The 12468-nt window shown below is 46.3% G+C and overlaps 1 protein-coding gene across 2 annotated transcripts in view; it reads right to left on the reverse strand.

Annotated features, from left to right (window-relative positions):
* DRAM1 (DNA damage regulated autophagy modulator 1) overlaps window positions 1-12468 on the reverse strand; it is a 303166-nt gene that overhangs the window by 226018 nt on the left and 64680 nt on the right. For both annotated transcript variants that reach the window (XM_086919254.1, XM_086919262.1), the window contains exon 2: window positions 3618-3685. In XM_086919254.1, the coding sequence (XP_086775380.1) occupies window positions 3618-3685 (68 nt within the window). The remainder of the gene's footprint in view (window positions 1-3617; window positions 3686-12468) is intronic.

Here is a 12468-nt window from a genome sequence, read left to right on the forward strand (position 1 = left end):
GAAAACGAGGTCTTCAAGATAATTTCTAATCTAAACCCTTCCTCCCACACCATGGAACCCCCTCCCTTCCACAATCATAAAAGAACTCAACACACCCTTTCCCCTTTCTGGACAAAAATCATCAACGCCTCTCTCATCTCAGGCTGTGTCCCAGACTAACTACAACAAGGACAAATCACGCCCATTCTCAAAAATCCAGGGGCCGACCCTAATGATTTTAACCACCTCAGACCAATCTCTAACCCCCCCATTCCTTGCAAAAACATTCGAGTCATGTGTTCTCCACCAACTCAATCAACACATTTATGAATTCAACCTCCTCAACGCCTTTCAATCGGGATTCAGGAAAGGCTGTAGCACGGAAACTGTCATACTCAACGACTCGGATGACATTCGCAAGGCCTTAGATGATGGTGATGCCTGCCTACTCATCCTTATAGACCTATCTGCAGCATTCGACACAGTAAATCATCCAGCTCTTCTGGAGACATTGTCGAAGCGCTCCGGCATAAATGGTACTGTACTAAAATAGTTCACCTCTTTCCTTCAACATCGCTCGCAACAAATTAAAATCAACTCCTGTCTCTCGAAGCCAACAAAAGTCACACTTGGGGCACCACAAGGCTCGATCCTTTGCCCGTCCCTCTTCAATCTCTTCATGGAGCCCCTCACAATCATCTTGAAATAGCTGGAGTGAGTTACCACCTTTATGCAGATGACACCCAAATCTATTTCAAAATCAAGTCTCCCGACGACATCCAACACCTCAAAACCACTATAACAGAGATCCAAACTTGGTTCAAAGTTAACCACTTAAAGCTCAACCCAGATAAAACGGAACTGATCCTATTCTCTCCTAAAACCAACCATTGTCCTATCCAAGAGTGGCTCAAGAATCTGGTTGCCCTAAACGGCCCCCTCGTTCTATCCGACTCAGTTAAGTCTCTAGGCATCACCCTTGACAAGAACCTATCAATGGAGGCCCACATCAAAAACTCTGCAAAAAGTGCTCTTTTCTCTCTAAAACACCTCAAGAAATTGAAACCTTTTCTTCCCCATGATGACCTCAAGACAGTAGTTCAATCCCTGGTTCTCTCAAAAATTGACTACGGGAATGCTATCCTTACAGGGACTCCAAAAGCTCGCCTAGCCCCTCTTAGGGCAGCGCTGAACATGGCCGCTCGACTTGTATCTGGAGTAAAAAGATTTGAACACATCACTCCAGCTCTCAACTCCCTCAAATGGCTTCCCATGGAAGGGAGATGTTTTTACAAGCTGGCCTGCATCACACACAAAACCCACCACTCTCCAGCCCCCAACTACCTGAACAACAAACTGGTAAAAGCAGGTCAAGCCAGACACTGAGAAGCTCCAACTCTCTCCTTCTCATTCCACCAAAAATGAAAAAGAAAACCGCCCAAGACTGATCGTTTTCTGGCAACGCTCCCAGGATATTGAACGCTCTCTCTGGAGTCCTCAGATGCAAACCCTCCTTCTCCTGTTTCAAATGGGGCCTCAAACTCCATCTCCTTAACAAATACTTTCCTGAACAACGTCAACTAACCTAGACCTCAATATTCCGAGTTGGATCCCATTCAAGGTTTGTTGGTGAACGGACTATGCTAATTCACCTTGTTTTCTTTTTCATTCTCTCACCCTCCGTTGCACAGTTATTTATTGTTCATGCTGTATTTGTTTCCGTGGTTTGCTTACTTACTGTCAGCCTGCTATGTAATGTAAGACCTTCCTGTTTGTCACTGGGTGTATGTGAAGCGCTCTGATACCTACGGTCCTAGCTAGCGCTATATAAAACTTTTAAAATATATATTTTTTTTAATTCTGGAACCAGGGCCAGGGAAGTAGAGCATATGTGCACTTCAAAGGCATGCCTCTAGAAGTTTCTCCCCACTTTAAAGGCTCAACTGTGTATAAAAGAAGGACCTGAGACACCACCACTTCAGTATACTTCTGAACCTGTGAATACTCTGCCAGGAAGAAGGACTGCCACTCTGCTGGACTGCACTCTGCTTGACTCCTGATTTGCGGTGCTGACTTGCTGCCTGCTGCCCTATTGCCTCGCTACATCTCTTGAACCCAGAATCCAAAGTAACTCTAAGGATTAGTTGGCTGGTCTCCTGATCTGGAGCCTCAGGGACACAATAGGCTTCCAACAACTTTGCATTTGCACCTGGAATGTGAGTCTACCCAGCCACGTGGTGGCACCCCAGTCCTTGACACTTGAAAGTGGGCTAACGGTGCTTTGCCAGTCTCTGTGGTACCAGCGGAACCAACACATCTCCTCTGCTGTGAGGCACAATCCGGAGCAGAATCAACGCATCTCTGCTACAGCATGGATTGGACCCGTTGCAAAGACTCGCATCACCACTGCAGCCCACATCGCCCTCAGAACTGCCACTGAACGATCCAGCCTCGGCGCAGGACCTCAGATCTCTTGTTGATGGCTGTCTTAACAATGACAATGGAGTCTGCTTTGCAGTCTCACAGCTCGTCAGAACCGACGCAGCACTCAGACTGCACTACGCATCCCTGACTCTGAACTTTGCATGGAAGCCGTTAACAAGATCGTCAGCACAACAGGACCTCACATCATAGCCTTGCTGCATCTCGGAACCGACGCATCACCTCAACTGCATGACACATCATCGACACAGCTCCAAACAACGCTCCGCAAACCAGGATTGAAGGTATTCCATTTAGCGGGCCTAACTGGGTCCCTGTAGCAGGACCACACCCCATCACAGTCAGCCTGAACTTGTGACTTTGTCTCGGTCTGGCGCAATCAGATATCCGCAGTTGGCACTTTAAGCCTTTTGGCGCTACTTTCTCTAAAACTATTTAAAATTCAATGTCTCTGGTTCTTCTAATTGGATTTTCGTCGTCTTGGTCTTCTTTTATTTATTAAATTAAGCTCTATTGTTCTAACACTGTTTTACTGTTTGGAGTACTGCACAAGTACTTTACACATTGCCTCTAAGTTAAGCCTGACAGGTCTGTGACAAGCTACCAAGGGTGTGAGCACAGGTTAATTTGGGTTCGCTTGTGCCTTACACTCACGAGTATTGTGGTTGCTGCTGAATCAGGGCTCACACCCAGTAACCCAATTTCTAACACTGCATGAACTGAAATATTGTAAATTGACTATGAAGATTTAAATGAGAATTCATCAAAAATGTAATTCTATGGAATAGTTGGATTGACACCTTTGTAAATCTGACGCTTTCCATACAGTCTGGTGAAATATGGGCTAATTATATTAACATCCTTCATTTTTAAGTAGGGTTTATCAGATTTCACTTTCACTAACACATCAGTATATCTTGTTCCTCTGTATTTTGGTGTTCAAGCTCCTGTTCCTTTGTTTTCAAATTTCGTTTTATTTCAAACACTCACAATTATTTATGAATAATTTGCTTAGCACTATTTCGTGTGCTTTACTGTCAGTGCAAAACACATGAACTACCCATCTGGTTTCAGAAAATGTTAAGGAAAGTCAGTACCTGGAATGCATAAAAAGAAGGCGGATTAAACATACCCTTTTCATCATATAAGACCGATTAAAGTTTACGATGTATATACATTGATTGTCTTTTACACACCTAAAAATGATGTAATACTTATCATGAACCCGAAGATGGCACTTTCTGGAGGAGTTGTTCCGGTGTCACTAAAAAAAGATGAAAGTCATGTTTAGGTTTAAATGCATTTTATGCTATTAATCATCATACTATCAGCAAAGTTCCTTGAGAAAAGAATGTGAGTGTTCTTAGTCAGGCCACACTACGAAAATAATCTGCTTATCTAGGCTGTTTTGCAAAGATCACGCAGGGCCTTAAAAAGGTCTTTTATTTTACTCGAAAGGGTTGGCTATTCCCACTTCCAACACAACCTGTGGGGGGAAGAGGGAGGGGGTCTATCCGTGGGGAGAGGGGGGGCTAGCTGTCAGTACTAGTCTCCTGTCTGCAGGGAGTAAACTAGCAATAGTGCAGGAGGTGTAGTGACACCTAACCTTGGACGGTGAGGGGCCCATATTCCCAGCTTGCATTGGCTTCCTAAGGCACCCTACCTACCCACAGCCCACTTGTACCAAGAAACAGCGCCCACCTGTAGATGAGCAAGAGGCTCTTATAGCAGCAGGTCTGCGGTGCAAGTTTTTGGAGTGTACCTTTTTATACATTTTATAATTGGAAATAAATATTTGCAGGCAATTCCTACTTGCCCCAGGTGAAGCTGAATATTGGGGCGCATATGCTCCCTTTGATGCCGACCTCGCCCAATCACAGGCATGTCTCTGTTGGGGCAAATTACTTTTTGGGCATATGTTGATTTACATCAGGAGATGCTTAACCACAAATGCCACTGTGATTACGTTTCATTTGCACAAGCAAACTATTATTATGTCATTATTAGCAAAATTCTCTCTGCCTGTCCTTTTACATCATGAAGAACCCATATTAGTACCTTAATGAGAGTGGTCCTATGAAGTAGACTTTCCTTAATAGCTGTTAGCCCAAAACCGGTCCCAGGATGCTTGTTCCCGGTCCAGGGAAGACATGGCTTGGCAGTTCAGGCTGGACTGTTCCCATGAGGCTCAGGGTCAAGACTGATTTGCATATAGTTGTGTCTGAACTGGGGTGGTGAAGTGAGCTAAAGAGAGATGGGGGATTCAATCCAGATCTGTGACTGAGGGTGATTGTCTGAAAAGTTTCAGCGCTCCGTCCGTCATCTCCTTGTGTTTGATTAGTAGACTTTCATTGTGCCGGACTCCATCCTGTGTGAGCACAGATCACAGCATCCTCCTCCAGCACCAGGGCTGGTAAAGGCAGAGCTATTCTTCAAGTTTAGAAATATGCTGTCTCTTTCATATGAAAGAGCTATGCACAAAGGATGTACGTGGTTTGTGGAAAAGGTGATGTGTGACCATGTATTATGACCCCATCGCAGGAAACAACGACATCACCCCATCGCAAGACCTCTGCAACTCCCTCGCTTCATACTTCCACAACAAGATCGCAGACATACACAACAGCTTCAACAACCAACCAACGCACACCATGACCGAACAATCACCCCCCACCACCACCCTCCACGCCTGGACCCCGATCAGCACCGAAGACACCATCCGCACGATGAACTCCATCCACTCCGGATCACCGACCGACCCCTGCCCTCACCACGTCTTCAACAAGGCCGACGCTGTCATCGCACCCCACCTGCGAGACATCATCAACACATCCTTCGACACCGCCACCTTCCCTGAGAGCTGGAAACACGCCGAACTCAGCGCTCTACTCAAGAAACCAACAGCGGACCCCACCGAACTCAAGAACTACCGCCCCATCTCGCTCCTCCCGTTTCCAGCCAAAGTCATCGAGAAGACCGTCAACAAGCAGATGGCCGCCTTCCTCGAGACGAACGGATCCCTCGACCCCTCACAGTCCGGCTTCCGAGCCAATACAGCACCGAGACCGCCCTCATCGCCGCCACCGATGACATCCGAGCCCTGATGGACAAGGGAGAAACAGCGGCCCTCATCCTCCTAGACCTCTCCGCGGCATTCGACACGGTCTGCCACCGCACCCTAGTACAGCGCCTCAGCAACATCGGAATCCAGGACAAGGCGCTGGAATGGATCATCTCCTTCCTCGACGGAAGAACACAGAGAGTCCGCCTACCACCGTACAAGTCAGAGGCCTCCGAAGTCATCTGCGGCGTCCCTCAAGGATCATCTCTGAGCCCCACCCTCTTCAACGTCTACATGAGCCCCCTCGCGGCCATCGTACGCAAACACAACCTCAGCATAATCTCTTACGCCGACGACACCCAGCTGATCCTCTCCCTGACCAACGACCCCGCCTCCGCCAGAGCCAACCTGCACGAAGGGATGAAAGAGGTAGCCGAGTGGATGACGACCAGCCGCCTGAAACTGAACTCTCATCTCATCCTGGGCTCTTCCCCCTCCGCCTGGGACGACTCCTGGTGGCCTCCCGCCCTGGGCACCGCACCCAAACCGACAGACCATGCACGCAACCTGGGCTTCATCCTGGACTCCTCCCTCTCCATGACCAGGCAAGTCAACAAAGTCTCCTCGGCGTGCTTCAACATCCTACGCATGCTACGGAAGATCTTCCGGTGGATCCCCACCGAGACCAGGAAGACCGTCACCCAGGCCCTCGTCACCAGCCGACTGGACTACGGCAACGCCCTCTACGCCGGTACCACCGCCAAGCTCCAGAAGAGACTCCAGCGGATCCAGAACGCCTCAGCCAGACTCATCCTCGACATCCCACGAACCTGCCACATCACCGGACATCTGAGAGACCTTCACTGGCTCCCCGTCAACAAAAGAATCACCTTCCGCCTCCTCACCCACGCACACAAAGCCCTACACGACCATGGCCCGAGCTACCTCAACAGCCGGATCAACTTCTACGCTCCCAAACGCCACCTCCGATCAGCCAACCACGCCCGCGCCGCCGTCCCCCGCATCCGAAGAGCGACTACAGGAGGAAGGTCCTTCTCCTACCTGGCCGCCAAGACCTGGAACTCCCTCCCGACCGACCTGCGCCTGACCCAAGACCACCTCTCCTTCAGGAAGAAGCTGAAGACCTGGCTGTTCGAGCAGTAGCGGCACCCCCCCCCCCCCCCCCACCCCCCCCAGCGCCTTGAGACCCCACGGGTATGTAGCGCGCTCTATAAGTGTCACTGATTGATTGATTGATGAGGAGTAAAGTACCCCCTGCTGTATATTGCCAGTCAGCTTAAAGTTCCATAAACGTATAAAGTGACTCTATATGGTCATGGAAATCTTCAGTGATTTGCATTATTCTTTTTATGTATACTGTAATATTGCCACATATATCACTCGTTTCTGTTCACGTTTACAGTATTTATTTCAAGAGGACATAAGAGATAAGTAGATAAACTGTAATCAGGAACCCCATCATTGGTAACAAGCGTTATATAAATGCAAACCTTTCAGCACTAATCCTTTATGGCTTCCGGAGTACCGTGCTACTCGCTGAAAAAGTGCTTCGACGCCTTGTCAAGGGTAATAAGCGCTACATAAATGAATACAATACAATACAATTAACATAACGAGAGATGGACACAATGCTGCATACTGTTTTAATTGCACAACTGCTGAAGTTAAAGTTTGCAGAAGTGACGGGAAAGGCCCAGGTGCTGCCAGTGAAATATTCAACTGGGAAATACCCTGGCACGCAGCCATGTCGCCGCATTGCTCCGGTAGTTCAACCCCGGAAGAAAAATCGGAGACCCACTTTCTTTTGTATTAATCAAGCAATTCCAATAAGTGTTTTCATGCTTGGAATATCACCAGTAACAAAAATAGTTCTGTTTTGTAAGCATAAAGAGTAATAAAACACGGGAAATGAAGTGCAACGAGCATTAGCAAGTGATCTTGATTTGAACTTCACGCGGGCGTTTCATTCTGGTTCGACGAGGCAGTCCACGGCCACAACTCCTAAAGGAGAGAGAACCACAGGAGACTGTTAGGGAACCGGAGATTACTAGGGCACCCATGTTTTCAAGGCACTCCGTGGGTTTTGGCTGAAAGGACGCCCGCCCTCTCTGTGGTCGCACTTTCATTTCTTTACACCTATTGAACTTGTACAGTACTTTTGTCAAAGGGGGAACCCAATATTAATAACACCCGTATAAAACCAATGCAACATAAAGTTACAAATACTGAACAGAAAATATTGGCGAGAAGTGCATGACAGAGGTAATTAAAAAAGTGGGGTATGGGGGCTCCTAAAAGGGGGTTGCCTACATAAATACAGCAAACGAAACTTGTTACGGTTAATCTGTGTTAAAGACGTCGCCCTTTTTCTCTCTACATGTCGGCCTTCTGCATATCTTACACCTTACCCCCTTTCCTCTTCAGCACCCTCTTTTAACTCTCTCCTGAATGCATTCTGCGTCTTATTCACTTCACCACCAACCAAACACACAACGCACCCACACCTGTTAGCACTGCATTTCTCTTTTGTCTTGTCAATATTTTACGACACGTGCACCTCCTTCAAGCACATTCGCACAGAATCACAACTGCAACGCCAATATGTGACCATAGCTCCGTGTGCTCTGCAGAGAGGCCAAGGATTGGATGACTAAGTATTCTGGATATTTATTCGGCCCACTTGCAGGCACTGTCAGAAACTCACAATGCCTTTAGCCTAAACTCCAGAGCTCTTATTTGTAGCAGGTTATAAAAACCTAGAGGTGACTCAGTTTAAAGTTCACAAGATTAATTTGCTGAACGAAAAAATATAGAGAAACAAAACATCCTAGAAGTAGCTAACACTCTCAGGGGATGAAAGATAAAATAAAACATGTGAAATATAAAGCGGAACTAAATCACTGACAATAATTTCCTGAATATGTTTTACATTCATTGTTCAGAAATCACTCCGCGTTATTGACAGTAAATGTAAGGACTTGAATCTAAGGCCTGATACGTCCCCGTTGTAATGTTCGTTTTAAAATACTTCCGGGTCTGGGATCCAGAGTGACCCGGGCCACTTGAAGCCCTGTGTAATAGGGAAGGCCGGAGGAAGAGGAGGAGGGGAATGGGGGGTAGAGGGGGGGGGGCAGGGGGTGCGGGAGACAATGACTTCCAGTACTTAGAAGCCAGAAGAGAAAACGATCAAAAGCAGTACTGCGCATAGTGGCAGACGGTCTTATATGTACTGGCATAGTTTCCATTGGTGCAGCAGGTGCCGTGGCACCCGGGCCCAGAGGCCTGAGGGGCCACTGAACCCTGATTTTTGCTGTATTTCAAAGTTTAAACAGAGGCCAGGGGTAATTTCCTTCCCTGCACTAGGGCCCATGATGCACTGCTACCACTGGTTGTACGCCAGAATGTCATATACACGAATACACTGAAGTATCAAGTCCTGAACATTGTTTACCAAAATATCATCCCGTTGATATGTTATAGCATAGTTTGCATTACTTATAGAACACTCGTACACCACAGTTCATGACACTAAATAACCAATTACTGACACAGGCCACTGACACTAATTATTGAAAAGGTAGGTTTTTGAAAGTTTCCTAAAGTGAATTATCAAACATTTCACCCCCAGGTTCATAGGAAGGTATTCCAAATGTTGGCGCCAGTAATGGAAAAATAAGGATCACTAAAAGTAATAGTTTGTGCTAAAATACATTGACAGTGGCATCTTAATGGCAACTCAACTTAGATGTATAGAATCAGGGAAGACGTGGCCCTGTGGACAATGACCTCTGCTTCAAAACAGTTAAACTCTACTTCACATAGGCAACCAATGTAACTGTTTCGGAATGTGAGAAATACTGTGGCGTGTGGATACTTTGCAAATTAGACGGGCAGCTGTATTTTGAACCAGTTGAAGGCATTTCAAGATTTTTTTCTGGAGCAGATAGATAAATGGCATCCCATAATCCAATCGAGATTGGACTAGAGCATTCTTAATGGGGACATGACCCCTTTTTTCAAAGAACATGCCAAAGAGTTTTTAGTTACAAAAAACAAGAATTTGCAACTTTTGCTACCCAGGAGTTAGGAGATATGTTAGAATCAAGATAAATACCGAGGTTTCTCACCACAGTGAAAAGAATAGGCACTTATAATAGTTTGTGTAATTTTTCTATTAACTCAAATGGGCTATATTATTGTACATGATATTAACCTCATGTGATACTGGGACAATGATGTTCTGGCAGAGGAATTTAGCTAGAAGAAATTGGAATGCAGGATGTAGATTGTAATAGGGAGCATGTAAAGGAAGAGAGATAAGGGGAAAAGAGCTAAGCAAGGGATGCTTTTGAGAACAACATTTTTAAAATTAAAGAGAATATCGTAAGAGAGATGATAGAGAGACGCCAGAAAGACCCTGCTACGTTTTTGTTATTGTTGTATATTTGTATTAATAAGAACATGTTAATAGATAAACAATGCGTAAAAAAGAAAATGAAACAATAAATCAAATTATAGCCACACAACAAATTACTATGAAATATTAACTACTCAGATTTCTAAACAGAAAAAATCATAATACAGATATCAAAAGATACAATATCTGAGATACTCATAAAACTTGTAAAGGAAGAAATAGGAAAGGTGGACAAGGGAGGAGCTTATGTAGATAGTATACACTATGCATTAATCATATATTATAGGTAGAAGATAGTACAAATAATATCATACAAATCCACAAATATAGCATTTCAAGTGGAGATATTCCGACTAACTCAACAAGCTCCAGTAGGTGAACAGTAAATCCTAATTAAAATAACAGTGTTAATGGCTAAAGCATTAACAATCCAAATGCTAACTGCAACAGCATGAATAGACACTGCTACCTATTAAGGCCCACGAATGGGGTGTACAGCTACATGTATTTTTGCATATAATTTGGCTGCATGCAGGTGATGCCTTGCTGGTCCCGAAGACCTCACAAATAGCTTACCGGGAGTGATGCAGGTTCTAACCGACTTTGTGAACATTTCTGGCCTGAAAATTACTTGGTGAAAATTGTTGTCTACTTCCCCTGAGAAACCACGTCCCCTAAGTGCAATGGTCCCTTCAATGGGAACCCAATATGTTTAATTATTTGAGGGTCTAAATCGTTCGTGATAATGAACAATTATTTTTGGTATTCTGTACAGGGCCTTGACATCAATACGGCAGTTGTTTCCCTTTTAACCTAGACTGTCATTGTCCCCACCGGTTTGGCTTCAGTCACTAGGATGCTGAACCTGCTCCGTTTGTCTTATTACTTCTGAAGCTCGCCGCTCAATTTTTTAGGGAATTGAACACGCTTTTAGGGGTAATTTCGGGGCACAATAGGGGAGGGCTCTCTTCGGGGAGGGACTGAACCTGCTGGACACCGGAGAAATGGATTCCCCTAATTTTGAAAGTCATTATTATTCAGCGAAATTGCAATAGCTTAGTTGAGTAGATGATGCAGAGGCCACTGACGTGAAACAGAGTATGGGAGATAGTTCTGAGCAAGACATTTTATAAGGTGGCTTCAAATTAGCGGACACAGAGCTTTGCATGTTGTGCAGTGGTGCTGGCAAAAACACTTAAAGCTAGTGACGCTAGAGACAGCATACTCCCCAGAGATACCGCTTTGGTGTCTCCCCAGAAATAAAGATATTGTTAAAACGTAGAGTATTTTGCCACGGGCCGAGCAGGGAATCGAAACATTGGGGGAGTTATACAGTGCCATGGAACTGCATTTCTTTGAATCTCTTAGAGAAGTTTATGACCTGGCTGTAGGCCAATTCGTTACATTCAACACCTTTGAAGAGCTATACATAGGGATGCTTTAACTATGCTACTGACGCAAGGGGTGGGCAGAGATACCGCAAAGGCTTTGAACAATGTGCAGGCGCTGGTGTTCTTTGCTGATATAACGGTGGTCAGGAGGAGGAGGGACATAAGGATTGGTCTTGCATGTGTCAATATACAAAATCTATCAGCAGAAAATAAAGACTCAAATACTCGCAAATTAACTACATATATCATTCTTATTTAGAACTTACTGGAATTGCTCAAATACATCCTAGGGGCCCTAAGACATGCCCCAGATGTAGGAGTCTGCATGTACATGGTTTGGGTTTGTGGGTTTGTAGCTTAGTGTTGGACACAGGATCTGTCACTGATAAATTATTTCACAGACACGCCGTCGAGCTCTGGAACCTGCTCGACACCACAGCCCCAGACGTCACCTTCCTCACGGAAACCTGGATGAACGCCTCCTCATCGCCCGACATCGCCATTGCCATCCCGGACGGCTACAAGATCATCCGGAGGGACCGCGTCAACCAGACAGGAGGAGGCATCGCCATCATCCACAGGAACACCATCCGCATCACGACCAACACCGACGACACCCTCGCACCCGCCGAACACCTTCACTTCCAGATCCACATCCACCCCAAGACCACCCTCAGAGGCACCCTCATCTACAGACCCCCGGGACCACGCACACAATTCAGCGAAGACATCGCCGACTTCATCAGCCCGCACGCCCTCCTCTCCGCTGACTACATCCTCCTCGGGGACCTCAACTTCCACCTGGAGAACAACAACGACCGCAACACCACCACCCTGCTGGACAACCTCGCCAACCTCGGTCTCAAGCAGCTGGTGACCACCCCCACCCACTACGCCGGACACACACTCGACCCCGTCTTCTCATCCAGCAAGGACATCGCCGTCAGCCACGCCACCGGACTCCACTGGACGGACCACAGCTGCGTCCACTTCAGCTTCAGAAGGACCACGATCCACCATCACCAGCAACAGGTTGCACGCAGAAACTGGAACAAGATCACAGCTGACCAGCTCGCGACTTCCCTGAGCATGAACCCTCCCACCAGCGCAACGAATCCAAGCCAGGCGGCCACCATCCTCGCGAAGTGGATCAACAA

This window comes from Lissotriton vulgaris, chromosome 1_1, assembly GCF_964263255.1.
Source record: "Lissotriton vulgaris chromosome 1_1, aLisVul1.2, whole genome shotgun sequence".
Taxonomy (NCBI): Eukaryota; Metazoa; Chordata; class Amphibia; order Caudata; family Salamandridae; genus Lissotriton; species Lissotriton vulgaris.